This window comes from Vespa mandarinia, chromosome 5, assembly GCF_050613455.1.
Source record: "Vespa mandarinia isolate Hongniang chromosome 5, ASM5061345v1, whole genome shotgun sequence".
Taxonomy (NCBI): domain Eukaryota; kingdom Metazoa; phylum Arthropoda; class Insecta; order Hymenoptera; family Vespidae; genus Vespa; species Vespa mandarinia.
In genome coordinates, this window is record NC_140814.1 from 3917501 (window position 1) to 3941670 (window position 24170).

The 24170-nt window shown below is 31.2% G+C and overlaps 7 protein-coding genes across 18 annotated transcripts in view; 3 read left to right on the top strand and 4 right to left on the bottom strand.

Annotated features, from left to right (window-relative positions):
* Positions 1-33, bottom strand: part of LOC118441851 (uncharacterized) — a 6057-nt gene extending 6024 nt beyond the window's left edge. Inside the window, exon 1 of the mRNA XM_085657239.1 lies at positions 1-33. This exon is cut by the window's left edge and continues 110 nt beyond it. The gene's annotated coding sequence lies outside the window, so the exon portion shown is untranslated.
* Positions 34-60: 27 nt separating this feature from the next.
* LOC118441811 (protein OPI10 homolog) lies at positions 61-3313 on the top strand. 2 transcript variants are annotated; one of them, XM_035866746.2, is made up of 4 exons: positions 61-239; positions 1841-1883; positions 2077-2206; positions 2290-3313. In XM_035866746.2, the coding sequence occupies exons 2-4, from the start codon at positions 1851-1853 to the stop codon at positions 2718-2720; spliced, it is 594 nt and encodes a 197-aa protein (XP_035722639.1). In that variant the 5' UTR covers positions 61-239; positions 1841-1850; the 3' UTR covers positions 2721-3313. The 2 variants fall into 2 exon arrangements, with proteins under 2 accessions (XP_035722639.1, XP_035722638.1); XM_035866745.2 differs by lacking the exon at positions 61-239 and having other exon boundaries at positions 1677-1883; positions 2290-3311.
* Positions 3314-3769: 456 nt separating this feature from the next.
* On the top strand, positions 3770-14765 carry LOC118441804 (phosphatidylinositol-3,5-bisphosphate 3-phosphatase MTMR3). Of its 6 annotated transcripts, none has more exons than XM_085656968.1 (20): positions 3771-4085; positions 5002-5059; positions 5180-5506; positions 5663-5849; positions 5932-6110; positions 6183-6384; positions 6471-6661; positions 6734-6929; positions 6989-7174; positions 7262-7426; positions 7583-7833; positions 7918-8154; positions 8253-8535; positions 9136-9237; positions 9653-9837; positions 9970-10271; positions 10870-12316; positions 12392-13671; positions 13965-14218; positions 14508-14765. In XM_085656968.1, the coding sequence occupies exons 3-17, from the start codon at positions 5199-5201 to the stop codon at positions 10896-10898; spliced, it is 3003 nt and encodes a 1000-aa protein (XP_085513094.1). In that variant the 5' UTR covers positions 3771-4085; positions 5002-5059; positions 5180-5198; the 3' UTR covers positions 10899-12316; positions 12392-13671; positions 13965-14218; positions 14508-14765. The 6 variants fall into 6 exon arrangements, with proteins under 6 accessions (XP_035722623.1, XP_085513094.1, XP_035722618.1 ...); XM_035866725.2 differs by having other exon boundaries at positions 13965-14213; XM_035866729.2 differs by having other exon boundaries at positions 11113-12316; positions 13965-14213.
* On the bottom strand, positions 11474-14163 carry LOC118441808 (gustatory receptor for sugar taste 43a). Of its 6 annotated transcripts, XM_085656971.1 has the most exons (10): positions 14033-14163; positions 13594-13940; positions 13322-13523; positions 13165-13241; positions 13025-13077; positions 12588-12921; positions 12380-12460; positions 12021-12295; positions 11773-11931; positions 11474-11635 (listed from the first exon to the last, which is right to left on the bottom strand). In XM_085656971.1, exons 2-10 carry the CDS (start codon positions 13730-13732, stop codon positions 11474-11476), a joined length of 1482 nt encoding a protein of 493 aa, XP_085513097.1. In that variant the 5' UTR covers positions 13733-13940; positions 14033-14163. The 6 variants fall into 6 exon arrangements, with proteins under 6 accessions (XP_085513097.1, XP_085513099.1, XP_085513096.1 ...); XM_085656973.1 differs by having other exon boundaries at positions 12021-12136; positions 13025-13241; XM_085656970.1 differs by having other exon boundaries at positions 13025-13241.
* Positions 14766-15484: 719 nt separating the features above from the next.
* On the top strand, positions 15485-17136 carry Pa1 (PTIP binding protein Pa1). Its single transcript, XM_035866763.2, has 3 exons — positions 15485-15983; positions 16095-16255; positions 16353-17136. The coding sequence occupies exons 1-3, from the start codon at positions 15915-15917 to the stop codon at positions 16582-16584; spliced, it is 462 nt and encodes a 153-aa protein (XP_035722656.1). The 5' UTR covers positions 15485-15914; the 3' UTR covers positions 16585-17136.
* Positions 17137-17577: 441 nt separating this feature from the next.
* Positions 17578-21003, bottom strand: LOC118441850 (protein I'm not dead yet-like). Its single transcript, XM_085657130.1, has 9 exons — positions 20864-21003; positions 19705-19828; positions 19215-19622; positions 19028-19083; positions 18644-18956; positions 18430-18572; positions 18275-18369; positions 17910-18193; positions 17578-17847 (listed from the first exon to the last, which is right to left on the bottom strand). The coding sequence occupies exons 1-9, from the start codon at positions 21001-21003 to the stop codon at positions 17578-17580; spliced, it is 1833 nt and encodes a 610-aa protein (XP_085513256.1).
* Positions 21004-21236: 233 nt separating this feature from the next.
* On the bottom strand, positions 21237-23742 carry LOC146872997 (protein I'm not dead yet-like). The gene is made up of 8 exons (XM_085657131.1): positions 23691-23742; positions 23176-23556; positions 22943-23001; positions 22462-22774; positions 22149-22291; positions 21985-22079; positions 21623-21906; positions 21237-21524 (listed from the first exon to the last, which is right to left on the bottom strand). Exons 1-8 carry the CDS (start codon positions 23727-23729, stop codon positions 21237-21239), a joined length of 1602 nt encoding a protein of 533 aa, XP_085513257.1. The 5' UTR covers positions 23730-23742.
* Positions 23743-24170: the final 428 nt, after the last annotated feature.

Consider the following 24170-nt stretch of genomic DNA (forward strand, 5'->3'; position numbering starts at 1 on the left):
CTAGTACTACTTGCTTCTAGTCTCTTGATGGTAGGGGGCCACGAGATAGTGGTGGCAATGGAGGTGATGGAAGAGGTGGTGGTAATGGCGGTGGTGGTCGTGATGGTGGTGGTGGTGATGATGATGATGATGGTTGATGGTTGGATGGTGGGGCGGACACGTTGCTTTTCGAATTTTACATCCTGCAAATTACATTTGTGTCATTCCTCATGAGATCACATCACATATATAAATATCGTGTAAGCGAAGAGCCTTTTATATGTATGAAGCAATACATTGATTTGATCATTCATTATTCTGAATCAATCGAAGTTATCCTGAAGTAGCGGCAAGGATTCGAAAATGATATGCGATAATAGAAGAGAAGGGGTAGAGATGACGTTTGATTTTCTTTCCTTTCCTTTCCTCACCTCACTTCCCTTTTGGCTCTCCACTCCTCTCTACTACTCTTGGCACACGATAACCTTTCAAATCGATTCTTAATCGCCTCCGTTTGCCTCCGTAGTAAAAGGGAGTCCCATGTGCAAAATGTTGAACGCTGTTTTTGATCAAATATGGTATCGCTAGCTTGTTACGCTTTGTCGATCGAATCTTACTTTTACGTCGTCCTCTAATAGAGTGGGCGTCTTAAGAAATTCAATTCGCTCTAAACAAGGGAAGAATCATTTTTGCGTCGAAGGAGTATATAGATTTTTAAACGTATTTCAAAAAGAAATTATTTTTCTTTTTCTTTTTCTTTTTCCGTTTTTTTTCTTTTTCTCTTATTTCTTTTTCTTTTTCTTTTTTTTTTTTTTTTTTTTTTTTTTTTTACTTTAACGCAAAAATACAAAGAAACGAATTGACGACGTATTAACGAGACTAGTGGTAAGATGACAAATAGGATATCGGATAAAAGGTTACAATATCTTGATAAAATGTTTTCTGACGAAGAAGCCGATACTGAGATGATACAATCGTTTATAAATTATATGTTATTATGACACATACTTATATCATGTGACATGTGTATATATTGTCATACTGTATGAGTATATACGACGTCATACGACTTTCTTATCGTGCGATCTTTACGTACGCAGCATGTTTTGTACAAACAAAGAATCCAAACGATTTTTTTTTTCTTTCGCTTTTCTTAGCGCGACCATTGATCTTATTGTTTAAAATTCATGAAGTTTTGAAATATAAGCTCGATTTTTATCGATAGTCAATTATTCATTGTATTCATGTAAATACTTATAATTGTAGATAAAAAATAATCTCTCTTTGTTATTGATCTGATTAAATGATAAATTAGTTTACATTTATTAACTGTTATACAGAAATAATATCTTCTTTTTCATTGATTTCTTATTATACAAATAGTTTCATGATTTTAACCTTTAATTTTTCAAATTACGTTGTCTGAGCTTTGAAAAAAAAAATACTATTACTGTTTTAATTATTACAATATTATTTTGATAAAATTTAAAAACAATCTTATCAATTATTGCCAACTATTTTTGTTGGACAATTAAAAAAGATCACATTTGATTGGTTGTTAGCATGATATTCCCATGGACATTCTCATTGAATCTCATTTCCTGTGAATGCTTTGTAAATTGCAAATAAGGAGTATACGATTCTTGTAAACTGACCAAAATTTCGATTCTGATTTTTTTTTTTTTTTTTCGTCGAGACATCCGATCTTACAAATTACATATTCTATGACAAATCGCTGTTAGCGGCGTTCGCATTGTCGAAACTGTAAAAACGTCGTAAACACGTTCATTTAATGAAAAATATTATTCAACTATTATATTATATTATATTGTGATGACCTAATTATCTTATAATGATCTAGTTGCAGTCTCATGATGCTTGGTATAATCGTATCTGGTCGTTTAGTAAGTATATTTTCCAATTATAATATCCTTATCTTTTTTTTTTATATCATTAATATCCTTCGATCGAAATATTTACGTCTACTTGAAAAATACGTGAATTTTAATTTCTATCAAATTGATTATTGGCTGTTAACATCTTTTCCGCATTTCGAAAATATTCAATCATTATAATGAATATTTTTTCGTCTTTTAGGTGCAGACGGATTTTCAACAAATTGGAGAAAATCAATTTTTAATTACAGTACCTGATGCTGATAACATAAATCATATTGTAGTGTTTCTTACAGGTAGTGTTCCATTTCCTGATGGAATGGGCGGTGCAGGTATACAACAGTAACTCTAAAAATATTTGATAAAGTTAATTATTTGCGTTACAATTAATTTTTCACTTCTTTTTTTTTTTCAGTATATTTTAGTTGGCCAGATTCAAATGCACCACCTAACTGGCAATTTTTAGGGTTTATTTCAAATGTTAAACCATCTGCCATTTTCAAAATATCAACATTGAAGAAAAATCATGAATTTGAAAATAGTAATTTAGGAATATTTGGAGTTAGCAAGATATCTCATGTAGCACAAATTGGAATTTCTGTTGAACCATTGAATGTAATAGAGCAACAAGCTGCTACTGTTTCTGAAGCAGCAACAAATTCTTTCGTAGAATTTGTACAAAAAATGCTTACAAGTTTCTTAAATTATGTCTCCAGTTTTTCTGTAACTCAAGCACAAATAATTCCAAATTCTACAGAAAATTTTGTACCACTGTCTACCATACAAGGATGGTATGAAACTTTTGAAAGAAGATTACAACAAAATCCAAATTTTTGGAAGGCGTGATGAATATTCAGAGTTTATTAGTTAGATTTTTCATAATTTCTGTAAAACAAGTCATACATTATGTATACTTGTTTATTATTTCATATTTTTACATTATAACGTCGCGATATAAATCAAACTTGTTTTATATTCTTACAAAAAGGAAAACAAAAAAAGATAATTATTTCATAATATGTATGTAGGAAAGAATATTTCAGTATCCTAAATAAGAATGAATAGAAAAGTTAAAAATATTAGTTCTTCTAAATCGACATAAAAGAATATTATTTTTTTTCATTTTATTATAATAAGATTATTATAATCAATATAATGCATTTAATGCGACAATGCAAATTTATGTAAGGTACATGATTAATGTAGAAATGTGCATTTACATTGTATTACATAATATGTTGGATGCAAATAGACTTGTCAAAAAATGACAAAGTCTAATAAAAATGATTTATTTAATATTAAGACTAACTATATGTTATATTTATATATAACATATAGCTAATGTAGTTTACAGTTGATTAATATCTATGGAACATTGACTATGTATTTTTCTTGATATGTTTTAAAATTATCAATGTTATGGCACGTGTTAAATAATGGTTATAAGATTATGAAACTATATAAAATAGAATGATGTAAATTTTCGTTTGTAAAATTTAATTTCAATTTTCAATTAAAAAAAAAAAAAAAATATCTTAAGTTTATTAATGCATAGACACTTATAAATGTATGTAATTAACAAAAAAAAAAAAGAAAAAGAAAAAAAACAAAGTATGAGTAAAAAAATTTTTGAGTAAAAAAAGTATGTAAAAAAATTTTTTACATACACAATAACAGTATATATGAAACATTTGTTGTGCTTTGAATAAGATTCAAATATGATCGTTATTTAATAATCGACGAATAACGATTGGTGAAGATATTTAAAGCGTTTACAAATTAAAATGTGATTGGATGGTTGGGCGAATGCCCATAAATGTATTATCCAATGTAACGTCGACCTTGTATACCTTTGTTCCATATCGCAAGTAATCAGTAATATGTGAGTGCGAACGTAGCTTAAAATGTACATAGATTGAGATCTGTCAGTATATCTTTCACGTCGCTCATACGAGTTTCGTTAGAGAAATTTAATCATAAATCGAATTTATATATCGATCGTAATCGCCGTTTGTCCAAGACGTACGAATAAATAAATAGTTATAACGTTGATGGAGATCGTTTTATACAATGTGGGCCATTTTCATGAACCTCCGTAATGAAAACTAATCGCGTTGGGCTCGCGAGATTTTCCACGGCCGTTTATCCCATACCTGCATGCGCCTGACAATCTACGTGTATAGCGAGGTCACACATTACTTTTCCATAAGGGTAATGAAGGATACTGTTGTTACTTGCCGAGAAATTTTAATAGTCCTTCATGATTTGAAGATAAGTGTCGATGCATTTTGTATGAGACGTCAGGAATTCCAAATATCGCCTTCCCCTCTCCCTCCCAACCCCCTATCCTCTTCCTTCCCCCCTCCCCGCCCCCCTTCAATTGCGGTGAAACTTCGCAGTCCAAAGTAAGATGTCTTTGCGAAAGGATACCTGATTTGCTCACATTTAATGTTTTGACATTTATCAAATCAAAGTTTACATTTTTTTTGCACGTTCAAATTTCTTATGATTCTTTTTTTTTTCTTACGAAACGTATTTTTCGAAATGTAATCATTTGATATTGTTCGTTATTTCATTAAAGGATGCAATGATAAATAAACATTCAATTATTAAGACAAAGTATCAAGGGATACTTTCCTTTATTATATGTTAAAGAATTCGTGAAAACTTTCTCACGCTTATGTATTTATTCTCAGTAAAAAGACTCACGCGTTTCCGGAATTTCTCATCGAAGTAAATAATGTTGAAATATTATTTGAAAGTGGATGCTTGTTTGATAATATAAAATCGTTTATATCGTTAATTTATATATTTACGTTCTTTAGTAATCTTACGTTTTTATTTTTATTTTTATTTTTCTTTTTTCTTTTTTCTTTTTTCTTTTTTTGTTTTTGTTTTTTTTGTTTGTTTGTTTTTTTTTTTTTCGAATCAGTCACGTAATATAGTGATAATTAGATATTTTATCGTGCATGTGAAAAAATACAAAAGTTAAAATCATTGAAGCAATTAAATTCAAACATTACAATTATTTTTACCATGACTGACATGCAAACACTTTATTCATTACATTTATTCAGAAATATATTTAATTGATCATTTTATTAAATTGTTATAATATTTATTACAGGAAGCAGAATTTAAACTAATTATATATTTAGATACTTGTGAATCACCATTCATAATAGGTAAATTTAATGTTAATTACAAATATATTATTATCCTGATTGTATCAGTAAAAATATAGAGATATTATGTAAAATTAACAGTTAATAGCAATTTCACAAAAGTATTTTCTATTATTATAGATTGGAAAGTAGATTGGAAATGGAGAGTTCCGAAGAGCCGACCAGTTTGCAATCGATTTGTCATCTGCATGCATCGGAATTATTTCCAAAACATCCACATTTCGAATGTGAAGATCAGACATTGACAATCCCATTTACACTTTTAAGTGGAGAATCAGTAGTAGCATTGGGACGTATATCAGATGGTGTTTTGGCTCTTTCTAATTATAGACTTTACTTACAACAGAATAAAGCCTGTTACAATATACCCTTGGGCCTTATTGAACAATTAGAAGTAAAAGAAATTTTCTTTTTGCATATTGGGTGCAAAGATGCTCGATCATTGAGGTATAGTTGATAGATTGTTTTATTTAAGCAACTTTCAATATGCTATGTCCTGATCTATAAATCAATGGAATATTACTGTTACAACTCAATTTAGTATTGCTTGTCACAGACTTATGTAACCATTTTAAGCAGGAGAATATTGTCATAACGTTTTAGCTGTGCATTTTCCACTAACGAGCATTGTTTGGAATGGTTCAAACGATTACATAAAGTAACATACCCACGTAAAAGTATTGAGGACATATTTGCTTTTGCGTATTACGCATGGTCTATAGAAGAGGGTAAAGACTATCCTAGACTTGGAAAAGATAACAGTTCTTATATTTCTACTTTTAATTCAGAGGTAAATTCAATTTATAATGTCTTATGATTTATATTTAAATATTTTGATTGTTATTCGATAACACTTTTGTATAATTATGAAGGTGGAACGATTGAAATTTAATCTTCATGGTACATGGCGCATAAGTCAGATAAATAAGGATTATAGAATGTGTCCATCTTATCCGCCACAACTTTTGGTTCCTGCTTGCATTTCCGATGAAACTCTGGAGACTGTTGCTAAATTCAGAAGTTCCAGACGAATTCCTGCAGTTGTTTGGAGGTAAAATGATAAAAACAATCTTTAATAAACACTTAATCTACTATATTTTACAATTAAATTTGTTATTTTAAGGCACGTAAACAATGGAGCGGTAATAGCTCGTAGCAGTCAACCAGAAGTTGGTTGGTTGGGTTGGAGAAGTTCTGAAGATGAGGATCTTTTAAAAGCTTTGTCTGATGCATGTTCCTATGATAAAGGAGAATCCACAATGGTTGACTCACCTATTAACTATTCTGATGTTGGAGATGATGCGATTACTCCAAGTGTTACAAAAGTAAATATAAATTTTATTTAAATGAAGATAATAAAAATAATATAAAGTTTATAAAATTTATAAATTTTCTTTTAATCATTTTATAGAAAGTTCTAATCGTGGATGCTAGATCTTATACAACTGCTGTAGCAAATAGAGCACGTGGTGGTGGTTGTGAATGTCCTGAATATTATCCAAGTTGTGATATTCAGTTTATGAATCTGGCAAATATACATTCTATAAGAAAAAGTTTTCATGCTGTCAGACAATTGTGTGCATCTGATGCTGATCAACCAAAGTGAGTTAATTAAATAATAAATAAATATGAATTATTTTCGAATGATTTAATGCTCTATATGCATTGTTATAGTTGGTTGAGTTTGTTGGAAGGTACTAGATGGTTACAGCATATGTCAGGTTTATTGCGCGCTGCAGTTACAGTTGCATCAGCTATTGAACGAGATGGACGACCAGTATTAGTGCATTGTAGTGATGGCTGGGATAGGACACCACAGATTGTTGCCTTAGCACAGATATTATTAGATCCCTATTACCGTACTATGGAGGTAAGACCACAATATTTTCCATATTTATTATTGAATACACGGACAATTTTTAAATTCAGGGATTTCAAATATTATGTGAGAGAGAATGGTTAGACTTTGGACATAAATTTGCTGATCGCTGTGGACAAACAGTCGGTTGCGAAGATCCAAACGAACGTTGCCCAGTATTTTTACAATGGCTTGATTGTGTACATCAGTTAATTCGACAATTTCAGTGTAGTTTTCAAATGTCTCCTGCATATCTTGTAAGTCGTATATAATTCTTTGTAATAAATTGTATCGGTAAAAAGTATACATATAGAACAGATTAATATTTTTAATTTATGTTATAGGTAAAATTAGCACAGCATACATATTCACAACTCTTTGGTACATTTTTATGTAACACAAGACAGGAAAGATTACAATTAAGAATACAAGAACGTACTTTTTCAGTATGGCGATTTCTTAACTCTTCTTTGTTTGTTAATCATTTGTATTCACCTTTAAAAAATCAAGTAAGATAATTCTTTTTTTTATATTTTAAATCTATATGTTCATCAAGTATTTTAACATTTTCGAGCATATTAAATTCATTGATTAAATATATATAATATATATATATATATATATATATATATATATATATATATAATTATATAAATTATTCTTAGGTATTATGGCCAAGTTGTAATGTACGAGATCTTGTTCTGTGGTCAGAAGTATATTTAGGTTCTATGGAATCCTCACTTGGTATTAGGGATGATAAGCAAAGAGTTACGATGATAGATATAGAAGGAGGTGAAAGTGAAGAACCACAAGGACAAATGACTAAAACACGTTCTTACGGAGATCTTATACACGCCCCCGATCATGTAACCTACCTTCACCGCAGACTTAGCGATCCAAGTATTTCCGTTGAAAAGTAAATGATAATTTAAATAGATACTTGTATAAATATATTTTGTATATAATAATTTAATTATATTAATAATGTTTCCTTTTATAGAAAATTTGATTCCTTAAATTTGGAAGTTGAGGCTGAAAAAATAGTAAATAACGTAGATGATAACAAATTTGAAACTGTAGAAGCAGATCCATCAGAGACTGACATTAAGACCAAACAATATATTACAGTGCAAGCATCGAGCGAGTCACCTGCTAATCCATCAGTGGATAGTTCTACAGATACATTAATACCGAACAATGATTCGCTTGTTAGTGTTGTAAATAGGGAGAAAGAAATGTACGTTTTAAAAATAGCTATAACTTTATGGAGGGTATAAAATATCCTATAAAATATTCGTAATATCAATGTCAATTTATTACATATATCAATTGCAGATTGCAAACAAATCTAGGACAAGATAGTATTTCACCATGGATTGAAACTGGCACAACGGGACGAGGTACTTGTTCCTGTAATCGTAATCACACCGAAGGTAGCGATGTCAGTGATACCAGTGCTCCATTGATATCAAGAACACCAAGTAGCATATGTCCAGCTTCTCCAACCCACCAGGATGCTATATTAGATAATCCTGATAGGCTGGATGATGTCGATGGTCTTCCTGTTATTCATTGTGATGTTCAGTTACGAGTACAACAGATTATCGTCGAGCACAAGGTATACAAGCGATCAAAAAGACAAAAGATTAAAAATTTTTAATATAAGATCACTCATCATTGACTTTTAAGCCAGGCATGAGCTACCTTTAAAAAATATTTTTAATTATATTCTGTTATGTTTATTTCATAAATCCATTAACAAAATTGTTTTAGAAATTTTATCAGCGAGAGTGAATTAATACTTGGAGTGTCACGTCACTCATTTACTGTTGATGCATGTGTTTCTGCAGGGACTTCGCCATCCATAAATGTTTCTTAACAGTTTTTTATCCAAGCAAGAACGATTTCATTAAGTATTAATTATATGTTGACTGAAAACCATAAAATATTTATTTTTTCTTAATTCGTTGAAATTTGAAAAAGAAGGAAAATTCATATTCATCTTCAATTACCTAAGAAAAACCAGACGCGAGTTGTAAATTGTTCTTATGAATCTTTTGGATACTCAAAATATTAATCAGGGAATGTAGGTCGCCCATGACTGACTTAAATAATAAAATGTCACAAATTTTTATAAACATCAGATTTTAGTTGACTTATTCTCAAAACACCTTTCTTGAATATTGTACTGAAAGTTGCTGTATACCTGTTTCTTTAGCTAAAGGAAGAAGCATTACGAAAGGAATTACATACAACAAGGCTAGCATTAATTAAACAAGTGTGCAACCACAATGCAGATACCGATCGTATTGATGATATTGTAAGTCTAGTATTAAGATTAACCGTTTAAAATTTGCTCCAGGCTTATTTAATTTCTATGGTATTTCTTTATACAGAAAGTATGTTACTGAAATTTTAATTGTATGGATCGTCTGTTGATTGAATATTACATATTGTATAGATATTTAATTGAAGATTCTGAAGAAAGAAGCTTCCATTTTGTCAATCCGATTATTGATATATAGGTCAAAACATTTTATTGAATATCATTGCGTTCCTGCTATTTACATCACACTTGTTTTCTTGCGATCCATTTTTCGGAAATTTACTAACAGGTCAATAATTATGAGGCATTGCATATTTAATTTATATTTCTTTTTCATATATCGAAGGAGTGCAGAGAGGTGTAAAGATATTTTTTTAAAAATGATGAGCAACAAATTGTCGAGTTACAGGGTTCACTGCCTGATTCAGTGGGCAGTGCTGGAGAACACGGAGAATCTTTACCATCGGATATGTCATGGGAAGCCGTCGAAGACTTGGTACCAGCTCCAACTCTTTGGGTTCCAGATCATGCAGTAAATCGTTGCATGGGTTGCAACACAGAATTTTGGCTTGGTAGACGTAAACATCATTGCAGGTATGCAATAATATAAGAAAATATTCGAAACAAGAGAGTGTGGATGAAAGGGGGAAAAAAAATAAAATGAAATGAATCGATAAGAATGGCATAATTAAAAGGAATGGATAAATATCAATGCCATTCTTGTAGATGCTGCGGTAAGATATTCTGTGCGGATTGTTCAGAAAATTCTACGCCATTACCCAGTGAACAACTTTATAATCCTGTAAGAGTTTGCAAAGATTGCTTCTCTCGACTTCATCATCACACAAGTCCTTGCCAGTGCAGTGCTCGACATCAAAATAAAATAGATCATGAAACGGATCTATCATCTAATTCAGAAACGTTGGTGACTTATCAAAGGGCAAAACCTATTTCGATGACGAAGGATACTTGCTGCGACAATTTATTGCAGGCTGCTCATCAGAAATCACAACCGTCCATTACAGCAGGTACGGTGAATTGAGCGTTTGGTTTGATATCCGCGACTGGAAAATGCAGTTTGGGTCTCACTTTCAATAATGCCGAGCATTATCTGTTTCCGATGCGTAATCATTGCTATCGGATTTATACATAATTTGTATCGTATACATAAATGAGGTACGCGTTGCTAAGATACGCGTTAGGTTCTTTAAATGATCTAATATTTATTGCTAGAGTAATAATTTGTACGAAAAGTGTATAGCAGCAAAAAAAAAAAAAAAGAGTCAGTATACGAAGCTGTATATACCTTATGAGTAACTCGATCCAAAATTCTTGGTTTCTTTTGAAAGAGGTTCTTCGAGTTTCCCGTTTTTAGGTATTTCGATACGATAGTAGAGCAAGAGAAGGTGAGGCATGTTTTGGATAGGCTGTGACTGATGTCTAATTTTAGGCGCTAGGCGGGATTTACTGCTAATTAATAGTCTCTCTATTGTGTAATTAATTAGCAGCGGGATAACGTTACGACGAAACTGTATTTGTATATTGTCGCCGTGTATGAGAATTGGAATATTAAATGTCATCGTGGTATCCCACCGCATTTGTATAGTGCCAACACTTTTTTTTTAGATGTATCCTTCTTCCTTTTCATCTCATAAGATGATGCGAAGAGAATTTGCGGACATAAAGTATCGGTCAATCTATATAATATACATTTATACAGAGTGCATATATTTATTGGGCAATAGAACTACTGTAATTAGCAATTTTCGAACACAACATTTTTACATGAAAGTAAACGGTACGGACATTACATGGGGACATTCCAAACATATATTTCATCCACCATTACATTTATTGTTATTATAACAGGTGGGTAAAACGGCAGATAAATAGTTCTACGAAACAACGGACGAGGCGATTAAATCTACGAACTACTGTAACATGGATAAATATTATATATGTGTATATCAGTGCATAAATTAAAAGTGGACAGAATATTGTATTTATATAAACTATTTGTATAACTGCCGCATGCCTATATTTATATAATTACCGTATGCCTATTTCAATTGACTATGTCCATATAGATGGACACCGAAATGAGCATTATTTGACTCTATTGGAACGTACAAAGTTAATTCAATTTATTAATTAAACGAAGACGTCAATGGTGTATGTAATACTTACTTACTTATAACGTCTGTAAAAAAAAAAAAAATCACAAGAACATTTATGTATTATTATGTTTGATCGTTGTGAAATTATGAAGAGACGAGGCATTTCTCAAAATTTGCGTAGCATTTTTCAAAATGTTATCTACATCGTCTTTCGTAGTGTCTTCTTTTTGAAATTGTATGAGAATTACGAGATATGTCGTTACCGCGCCGGCAATCTGAAACATTGGCACTAGTAATATATTATGAATAACGAGCGATATCGATGGAATCTGTCAACTTATACAGAATTCTCAATAAGAATTGAATGAAAATAAACCTAACGACATTCATTTTTCCGTGTTGTATCGCTCACCGAAGTAACGAGAGATCTATCTAAAGAGAAAAGTCCACAAGCAGTAAAGTCCAAAGGTCGATGTAGTATTTGAAGCGAAAAAACCTCCAAGTGTTTTCTACATTCCACATCTGGATTAGAAGAAAGCAGTTGACTAACGAGAACGGCCGTCTTTTTTGCCTGTAAACGAGTTTTTACTTTTTTAAGTTGTAAACATTATGTGTTGTTAAAATTCAGACGATACCGAACGGGTCAATAAAACATTTCACCTGAATGGTAGTGGAATAAGTAGGTTGTATGATTATAAGCATTCTCGTGACATGTAAGATGCACCACAAAGTTTGATCTATGATGGATAACCATTGACGATTTCCATTGACTTCATCTATTAGAAAATAGGGTGTAATAATCAAATGTAAGAGGCAGGTAAGCGTGATTACTACCATTACGAGACCGAAGGCATTATTTATAGAAGAAACCGTATCGCATAGAGACGAGTGCACTGTCACGAGTTGAGCTATATAATTTGCAAAATTTTTCGTTTCTAAAAAAAGTGCAGAATACGGTAAGTTTTTCTATTCGAATTATTTCAATCTAGTTTATTATATTTATATAAATATTAATTTACCAAATCCAACAGGATACCATTCTAAGGCCTTGGATATACGAATGTACGAAGCTGGTTGTTCTCGAGTTTTAATATCACCGGCTGTGCGTTAGGATTTATATAAAAAAAAATATTATCCTATAAATCATTTTGATATTGATCACGCGACACGATTCGTATTTTAATTATTATTACGAAAAAATGAAAAAAGAAGAAGTATAGTACTCACCCAAGCCAAGATCTTTTCTAAAATGATCGGTCACTTTGCCTGTCTTTAAAATACCTTCGAGACATTTGTTAAGTCTCACAAATCTCTGACACACGTTGTATGTGATAAGACTATATTGGATTTCCAATATAATGATGATCATATACATGACATAAATAGGCATATAGTTGATCGGACCCTTGTCACTCATTTTTTTATTTGCCTTTGAATAGTGATCCCACCAACACATATCGAGACTCGTTATTATAACAAGATAGGTAAGAGCGCAAGCGGATAGGACAATGGTATATCTACGAGTTTTCTTCGGTTCAACGATACCCAATGTTTCGTCGATCTGATTTTCATATATAAGAGAAATGAGAAATAAAGTAAGAATTGAAGAAAATGAAAAATATAAACTTCATGGACAATCTCACGATGAGATTCTTTCCATTCACCTCGGCCAACTTATTAAGAACAATCTGTCCGTGTTTCCAGCGAAATGGCGAACCTAATACAGCAATAATAGCCAGTATTATTACTCCAAGAATATCACTACAAGTTGGTATTACAGCTGAATGAGATTTTAGTCTGATACTATTTTCCCAGCCATCTTTCATTTCTCGCCATAGACCCCAAACTTCTAAACCCATGACAACTCCAAGAAGTAATATGCTGAATAGAAACGAAGAATGGATTGATTTGTCAAGGAAATTATTCAAAGAAAAAAAAAAAAAAGAAATAACATGTCTTACCAGTAAATTACATCGAAAACTTCCAAATGACCTTGGTATCGGCCATGAGCTTGTTTCGTGAAACGAACTGGAAGCAAACCACATACCTTGCTGATATGATAAACAGGAAAAAGAGCTTGAAAGATATCGCTATTCACAATCGTCCTGTTCATTGTCATATTTTCGTTTTTAATATTGCTTACTTTAACATTTCCTCGTTTCCCTCAAAATTTCATTAAATTAGATTTATTAAATATTAATTTAGAAATATTTATATTAGTATACCTACTTACTGTTCTCGTGCTTATTCCATTTTGCGTGCATTTTAGTTTCTTCAGTGGTTCCTTCTACACGTTTTACACGTTCCACCGGTAAAATATTTTCTTCGCAAATAGTATTATCATAAAATTCTTTTCTGATCAGAAAATACATGTTTGTTTGTTTACTCTCCCCCCTCTCTCTCTTTCTCTCTCTCTCTTTCTTTTTTTTCTTTTTAAGAAGAATATCGGAATCTTATCGTTAGAATATCGATCAAAGTAATAAATATGTAATTATGTTTGCGTTTTGATTATCTCTATTATTTAAAGATCATAGTTTGTCGGTTTTTTTTTTTTTTTTTTTTTTTTATTATTTGTAAGTGCTAAAATATAATTCTTCGCGTTAGAACGTATGGACTAGAAAGAATGTCTTTTCATTCTAAAGAATAACGATGAGAAACGAACCCCCACGTACATCGTACTGCGCGTACTTTATTGTATCGCTTGTTGTGTCCATCCATTCGCGTCAGATCGTCGACGGATAATTATTGTTGTTGAACGAGTGGCTCTTCAGCGTGCGATGGCTATCCTTCAAAAACATTTATATATGATGTTTACATTAGTGGGTGGACGGACGCAGATAGAATGAAATTCTTGTGAAGTACACAAAGTTTTATTTATTATATATATATATATATATATATATATATATATATATGTATGTTAATAACACACTGAATATTTTCTTAACTATAGACGTTTCTTTTTCTCAAGTTTTATTTAATTCTCTTTTCTTTTTGTTTTGTTTTGTTTTTTGTTTTTGTTTTTGTTTTTTTTTTTTTTTAATTTATCTCATCGAAACAAATCGTATGGGTAACGATAATTCGATACAAAAAATTTCACGGATATTTATACTTTTTTATTTTTTCTTTTTGTTTTTTTTTTTATAGTAATATTATATATTTTACATCATCATTGAGTGTACGGAAGAAAAAGTAATTCTACCGATAATCAACGATGAACCTTGCGAAAAAAAAACACACCTAGGTTGAATAAACAACGTAACTTCGATCGTACCAATCCATATATAATTTTCGATGAAATAGCTTGATATATATCTCTTCTGTAATTGTACGGTTTGCTTGACTTGATATATTATTGCTGCTGAGCATATCATGCATATAATATATATACGGAATATCTCATTAGTTTTTTTATTTTTAATGAAATATTTTTTCCTTTTTTTCCCCCCTCCCCACATAATACATGTAAAAATGATTTATTTCGAACTTTACTTTTTTCCACATTTTTTTTTTTTTTATGTTTACGTAGAACGTTAAATTTATCGTAGATTTGTTGATTCCCAAGTCGTTTAGTTATTGTTCTTATCTGCTTTGCTTGATTATTATCGATCGCATCGATGAATCTTTATTTGTCCTCTGTCTGGATAAGAAATTATGAATCAAAATACATACATATGTATATAATATTTGATCGATCGTTTAGAATTACTAATGAATAATTTAATTCAATGCTTTCTAAACTTTGATGAGTCGAGAGACACTTTCGAAAACTTATTTTTCGTGATTCACTTTTAATAAATTCTTCTAATGAACATGTATATTACTTTTATATTTTAATATTTAACTTGACCCACACTTTAAGAATTTCTGATAGAATTTATGTAAACAACAAATCCAGTCATAAATCGTGTAATTTTAGTATCGTTTGAATAACGTATTATTTAATTAAGAAATTAAGCCATTAATTATAAATTGATATTTTATTTTGATTTTTTTTTTTTTGATCGTTTAAACTAATTACTTGTTGATTTTTTTACCGACAACGTTAAAGATCAGCGCCATCTCTCGAATAAATTTTTTTTCGAATCACTACTATCACCACTTCCGTTTAGTTGATCCTTGATAATATACGCGAAGTATGTATCAACTATAGATCATTGTTTTGATATTTATTATTCCTCATACTTCGCAGTAATACTTCTTCGTGTATATTTATTTATTTTCGATATTAAACACTTGCTTTTAATAATATTGCGTGAATTATATAGATCCAGAATATTTATTTGAATAGATGGTTTATTAATTTCTATGAAAAAAATATTAGTGTCTTGTAGATTGTTATTCATTTTTTATATACAACGTATGAAAATATCAATTTTTTTTTGCCAATTTTTATAAATTGTTACTTCGTAACAGTGTTGCGAAGTGTTCTTTTGTGTCAAACTCATTATTATCAAGAATAAGCGACTTGAATGGAAAACATAACCTCAATATTAGTAATTGTTTTTTAAAATATTAACACGAGATTATCGTGAGAACTTTTGGTATATTATTATGGATAGAAACGAAGAAGAGTGGTCTGTTGAATGTTCGGATGAAGAAAAGTATGAAGTTGATTCAAAAGTAAGATATTTACATGTTTTCCAATGATAAGCTTGATATATGTCGAGTGTTATAAATTTTTAAAAGCATACCAATGATTTGAATGTGATTATCTGTTTTCTTTTTATATAGAGCGAATGGACATTAAAGTCGGAAGATATACTCTCTTTAATTGACGGACTAGAAGCTAATAATCGTGTACTAGAACTTGAATGGAAATGTCCTGGTAGAAGAGGTCCTTCTCCAATTCCTTCTTGTAATCGTCAGCAAGAACACGGCTCGCAAGAATATAAGTAAATTAAATACAATTTTATGTAAAATCTTTTCTGTTAATGAACTTTTAACTGTTTTAGCTTTTAACTGTTGTAAAATTTATGAATTCTTTTTTAGACCAGAAGAAAAGTCAGATTTTGACTTTATGGATGAAATGTCATCTCCCAGATTACCAGTTCGTAGAGTAGGAGAAAGTACTCCTAAAGGTAGTGCTAAGAAAAAAACTGCTAGTTTTAATGGTGTTTTGTCGACTATGTTGCGCCATCGTAGATTGGAACAACAAGAAATTAATTCAACTTCAAAGAAAAGTGAACCTAATTCACCAGGTTTAAAAACTCAACCAACTTAACATTATCTTTTATACAAATAGAGTACTGAAACTGATATAAGTACCAAGATATGGGACAAATGAGAGGAAATGTTTATTTTTTTTCACATATAAGATTTTGAATAGGAGAACTGTATATTGTATATGAGTACAATATGGATATGAAAGTTGATCAAAAATAGTTCTTAAAGTAAATTTTATATTTGCTAATTTAAAACCATTTCTTACCTGATGAAAGGTACTTTTTATCATCCTCTGTGAGGATATAATTTAATTATATTTGATAGATCAGGATGGAAATAGCTATGTGAGGAAGCTCTTACACATTTCCTATATCAAGTTTATTTTTGTATTTTTTTTGAGTTAAGCATGTCTAATTTCTACATTTTTCTTTTTTACTCGAAACAGAGTTATTGATTGAAATAAGCATAATATATGAATTAATTTTAAAATACTTCAAAAATGTGTGTGTGTGTGTGTGTGTGAGAGAGAGAGAGAGAGAGAGAGAGAGAGAGAGAGAGAGAGAGAAGAGAATAGGATAAGATAATAATGCACAATGCATAATTTTAATCAAAATTGTGGTATTTTTATGTATATTGATCCTTTAAATGTTATTTGATATATATATATATATATATATATATATATATCAATATATATATATATATATATATATATATATATATATCAATATATATATATATATATATATATCAATATATGTATATATACACGTATGTATGATACATATACATTTTTAACACAGTATCTAATTCCTTAAAACTTCTTTGTAAATCTCTACACTTACATTAAGTGATTTAAATTTCACTCAATTTAAAGATAAACATGCATTGTATAAAAGTACTTAGAAAAATCATGTATCATTGTAATATAAATATAATTTTAAACAAATTATTGCGTTATATTTATTAATGTTCATTGAAAACTATTTTACATGAACATAATCCCGCGCGTGTGTATTACGTATATTAATACGCAAAATAATTAATTTAATTAATCTTTTATAGTAACATCTGAAGCCCAATCAGGAAATTCGGCAATATCGTAAATAAAAATACCCCATGTTGAGAATAAAAGTATTTGTACTAATAAACTGTAAAGAGAGGGTAGACATCCTGCCATCATCAACCATTTAGTTGGAATATGACCTGCGACTGTTACGAGAGCATTTGGTGGGGTACCAACTGGTAGTCGGAATGAAAATGAGCACATTAACGTAGCTGGTATCATTAAATACATAGGGTGTAATTCCATGGCTATACTCTGTCAATATAAAAATTAATATAATACAGAGATAAGGAATGAAATTTAAGTTAATATCATACCATTTGCGCAATAACTGGCAATGTTATATTGGCAATGCCCACGTTCGATGTAAATTCTGTTATTATACCCACGAAGAAACAGATGAATGTCATTATAATAATAGGTGGTAAAGATTTAAGTGGTGTGAGAGTTTGACCGATTGCTTTAGCTAGGGAAGAATGAACACTTCCTTTCGAAATTGCAAAACCACTACCTAGTAAAAACATTAAGCTCCATGGCATTTTAGTTTCAATGACTTTCCAAGTTATCAAGCCTTCCGATGATTTGATCGGTCTTTTTTCAGCTACGTGATACACAATTGATTATATTACGTATAAATATATATATGTATTTCTTTTTTTTAAATAATTTGAATAGTGCTTACGATTTTTGCTCCAAGAATAAATGAAAGAAGGATTTTTTGGTATGAAGAACATAAGAATTGAAACAAGTATAACTGGTGTCGAATCCTTTATCTCTCTGTGAAGATAATCGAATAATAGTCAAGCATAAATGATCGGATATTGTTTAAATACATACATATCTGTTATAAGTTCGGACCATCCAAAGACGAAACCAGGTTTTCTAAATATCCATAAGAAAATACATATTAAAAATAGTAAAGTAACGCCGATTTCGTGAAATGAGATGGGACCTAGAGCTGAATATCGCGCTTTTACGACCTACGAATATTATGTCTTATGAAAATAAGTTAATATCATCGTTAATATCTGATTAATGTTACTGGATTTACATTGTTCGCAATTTTTTCGCCTTCTGTGCCTATCGTAGCTGCCAAGGCATCCTTACTCTTTGGTCTTAAATATCCCAAAAAAGCTATTCGTACATATAGCCAAGTGAGAAAAGAATTGACGATCATTTGTGGAAACGAAGCTATCATCCAATCGGTGAAATTAATTCCTTCGGCAAAAGGGAAGGTACTCTCATAAATTCCTTTGAATGTAAGATTCGTTCCGGTACCAACGAGAGTTCCCGTTCCACCAAAAGTAGAAGAATATGCGACAATTAAAAGATAGCTCATAGTGACCTTAGAGGGTTTTAATATTCTGTGTAAGGAAAAATATATATTTGTAAAAGGAAACAAATTTTTGGAAAGTTAAGTGAGGATATTCCTTACTGTTCTTGAGGACTTTTTACGTCAGTCACCTTTATGAACATTTTACCAAATCCAGCCTGAAGAGTAGTAACAACGATAATAAATTCACCAATACATATATATATATATATATGTATATATATATATATGTATATATATATATATATTATATATATATATATATATATATATATATATATATATATACCAATGGTAAAATCAAGATGTCACAGACCTCCTCTAATTCCTGAAGGATAGCGAAAATAATTGGTAACATCATAGCCGTTGCAGCTGTGTTTGAAACCCACATGGATATGAAAGTGGTGACTACGCAAAGACCACCAAGTAGTCGACTATGACTACAACCGACCATTTTCATAACTCCAAGGGCAATCCTAAGATGCAAGTTGCAATGTTCGATGGCTACGGCAAGTATCAAACCACCTATGAAGACCATTATCGTATCATTCATATAACAAGAACATGCTTCGTCTGTGCTAAGTACACCAAGACAGGGGAAGAGGACAATAGGTAATAATGAAGTGACTGCCATGGGAAATATTTCTGTTATCCAGTATCCAGCCATTATCAATATGACGAAGGCACATCTAACTTCCTATATGAGTGAAATAATATATAAATAGAGATTTTTTTATATGAATTTTCATATACGTCATGTGTTCGTATTAACAGAATACCGAAGAATCGTAAATTATTAAAAGTGGTAATAGACATAGAGGCCAGAGAATGGCGTAAATTATTTTCCAATAGGTTTTTAAGAAGTCGAGTGTCTTTCTACCGCTTTCCTCCCTTTCCAAGACTCTATATCGATAAGAGATGGTTAAAGATTTTTATTTTTCATAAAAGATCTTATTATCCTTAGTTCGATCTATTTCTTTTTTACGTACTCTCTATCTTCTTCCTCAGCCATGTTTTTTTATAAGGTTTGTTTCAATACGAGAAACCAAATCTTTAAGGGACCGATAAATAACTTTCCTATCTTTAATGTAACAAATTTTTGTATATTTTATTTTTATGCATTTATACAGCTAATTTCATATTGGAATGGCTTATATATATATATATTTCGTATCTATTGTTGTTCATTTTTTTATATTTTTTTCTTATTCTTTGAATAAGAAAATCTTTTTAAGCAGATAAGATTTTCTTCACCATTTTTTGTTAGGAGCATGTATAACTTCAGCGACATGTATGGAAAAAATATGAATTACAAGTACAATAATAAAATACTGTTCACATCATGTATCTATCGTAGATTATATTCCCTAACTATCGGTTTAATGTAAGTTTAGTTTTAGTAGATTCACTTTTTAGTCTTCCAATTTATATCGATCTCGTTTGACCCATTCAACTGGCTCTATCTCTCTTTGACCCGGTACTGTCTGACCTGTCCCGGCCCTGAGAAACATACTTATGCGTGGTTTTCATTAAAATTATGTATAATATATAAATATTCAATTATTAACTCTTCGAAAAAAAACAGCATTTTTTAAGAAGATCGTTTTCAATAAAAATGAAGCTTTATCGAAGAAATCCGAAAAAGCTATTTTTTCATTTAAAATAAATCATCTTTAAAATGATACCTTGTACGTCAAAATCGGTCAAAAAGTACTCCTGGATTCATTGCCGGCATAAACCATTATAAAACCAGTGGTGATGAAGTGGTTAATGAATTTACCCGAAGGAATTTTCATTAGTCAGTTCGCATACGTGCTATGCATTATAAGTTCAAATATCTAAATATAGTCGGCCTAGAATCTTGAAAAGGGCTCAGATAAGGTCGCGTTTCTTTCTATTCGACGGAGAGAAGACGACGATGGAAGAATTCGGTTCGACCTTAATGACGTCTCTTCAAGCAAGACAGGGAGCAGTGCCTGCGGCGTTACTGATTGCGCTCTTTTCATTGTCCGAAATACCTCTGGTACTTCAGCCAGCTTATATCTACCATCTTTGCCGTTACGAAGTTTGACTTTCATCCTTCAGTTAAATAAGAAGAAGAAGAAAAAGAAAAATAAAGGGAAAGAAAGAACAAAAAAAGAAATTTTTGTAATCGGTATATTTATATATATATGAATTATATATTCAACGATACAAATTTTAAGAAAGATTTTTATTATATTCGATCTTATATTATAATCTTTAATAATCGTGATAAAATTTTAAATGAAGCAATACTTCTAAAGGATTCTAAATACAAGATGAATGAAATTTAATTGCAGTGTCCCGTGGAACTTGAAACTATTGTTTTTTCTGCCCATTCCGGGAATTTGTCGATGCCGAAAACGAATGTTCCCCAAAATGGAAAAATAAGTACTTGTATGAGTAAGCTATACATTGCAGGTAAACAGCCGCCGGTGATTAACATTGGCGTTCGTATGTGAGCCGCGATCGATATAATTGCGTTTGGTGGAGTGCTGACTGGAAATCGAAATGCATAGGAGCACATTATTGTCACTGGCACCATCAGATAAAGAGGATGTACCTTCATCGCAGAAGACTGCAACAATAACATCATATATTATCGTTTTAGTATTGTTACGATATCGTTATAATTGATTTTTCCAAGTATTATCTTATAGCTAAAGTGAAATTCACCATGTGTGCTATTATCGGTATAACGATATTTCCAGTGCCTACATTTGACGTTACTTCCGTTAGAGTACCAACGAATAACAAAATGATTGCCAATAGCAATATAGGGTGTAAATTTTGTAACGGTAACAACAATCGACCTATATCCATCGCCAGACAGGATTTATTGCTGGCTTTGGAGATAGCAAATCCACCACCGAGAAGAAAAATCAATCTCCACGGCATCTTTCGTTGAATCATATTCCAAGTTATTAAACCTTCGGAGGGACCCGATGGTTTCTTTCTAGCTATTTAAACAAAATTATTTTACTGTATCTTAAAACATGGTATGTGATATAATTGATATAATATATGTATTAGCTTACAATTTCGACTCCAAAAGTATATAAAATCGGGATCCCTAGGAATATAAAGCATCAGCAAGCAGATAAAAATAGTAGCTGTCGAATCCTTAATCTCCCTATTAGATCAAAACAATTTTAAAAGAATATAAAGATTTACGATTCATTAAGAAAAAGAAATTTCTTACACGTCCGAAATAAGTTTTGCCCAGCCTGTTACAAATCCAGGAGCTCTGAATATCCAGAGAAATATACACGTTAAAAAGAGTATCGATACAGCGATCTCGTGGAACGACATAAAACCTATTTCTTTCAGCTTCTCTTTTATCACCTAAGAATACCACGTTATTTATTATCTTATCTTTCAACTATACTACTGTTCATACTTCGTGAAACAATCACAAAGATTATAAAAAAAAAAAAAATCCAATTTGTAAATGATCTCTTTCTATCTCGATGGAAAATGATTCGATTTTATTCGAAATTAAAAAAAAAGCTCACTTGATTAGCTATTTTTTCTCCTTCTGGACCAATTATCGCAGCTTTGGCATCTTTGCTCTTTGGTCTTAGAAAACCGAGATAAACTATTCGAAGATGTATCCACAAAATGAAGGAGTTAATGGCCATTTGAGGAAAGCAAGCTGCGGTCCAAAGTCCAAAAGTGATTGGTTCTGCTTCAGGATAGGTGCTTTCGTAGATGCCTTTGAAGACAAGATTCGTTGGTGTACCGACTAAAGTTCCAGTGCCTCCGAATGTAGAAGCGTATGCTGCCGCGAAGAAATAAGCTTTCGTCACGTTCGTTGGTTTCAATTCCCTGAAAAAGGATTTTATTTAGTTGAATACTCCAAGTAAACGTTTGTTCTTAAGATTCTATGAAAGAGAGAGAGAGAGAGAGAGAGAGAGAGAGAGAGAGAGAGAGAGAGAGAAAAAGAGAGAAAGGGAGAGGTAGGATGAATAGAAATTCATTCTGGTTTTTACGTACGGATCAGCGTCAGGTTCATTTGGATCTATAATAACGTTGAATACTTTTCCTAGTCCTTGCTGTTCCAAAAGTAACGACAGAAAATAATAATTAATAAAAATATGTTAAAGAGAAATATAAAAATACTTTGATTTGCGGCACCTTCGAATAACTTCGTTATTTCGTAATAATAATAATAATTTCGAGTTACTTCGATGATACCACATTGAAAATAATATAATTAAAAAAGAAACCCTTTCCAATTCGTAGAGAACAGCAAAGACAATAGGCACCATCATCGCCGTGGTAGCAGCATTCGCGATCCACATAGATATAAAAGTGGTTACGGTACAAAGACCACCTAGAAGCTTCGTGTGGCTACAACCAACCATTTTCATGACTATAAGAGCAATTCTCATATGTAGGTTACAATGTTCCGTTGCGAAAGCAAGGATCAAGCCACCGATGAAAACCATTATGGCATCGTTCATGTAGCAAGTCACAGTTTCAATTGTACTCATTATTCCAAACATTGGAAGGAGAGCGACCGGTATCATAGAAGTAATGGGTACCGGAATAGCCTCGGTCATCCAATATCCCGCCATTAATAGTATCACGAACGCGCATCTGGACTGCTTTTAAAAGGATAAAACAAACAATGTAAAAAGAAGTATTTTCAGTATCATCCGATTAAATAAACAATGTTTTCTTCTTTTATTTATATGGAAGAATTATATAAGATTTTCAATGAGTTAAAAATCATACGTACTGGGCAATCGTAGATGTATACAATAATTCCAAGAAACATAAACCAAATTAATGCGAAGATCATGCGCCAATAGAAGCGAAAGAAGTTACTGGTGTTTATCCAAAATTGTTTATTTGTATTACTAAAAAGAACGATTAGTTGAATAATATTAAATCTAAACTAAGACTTTATAGGGTTATATCAGAGAAATCGGCAAATAGTAACTTTTCTTCCTCATTGGCTTCTTCCCCTGTCTCAAGATTCTCTTCTTTAACATTTTTTCGAGCCATTAATTAAAGAATTTCAACGAGTTTCTCTGTACTTTGTTTCTTTCTTTTTTTTTTTTTTATACGGAAACCATGTTTTTCGTCATAAACTTGTCCATATAAATGATGCGATGTATCGATTTGATACGTCCTTTTGGCGTTAAGTTTCATTCCAAAAGAAACGTTATATATATGGCGTACAATAATATTTGAACTTAATTTTCCGTATTCAATT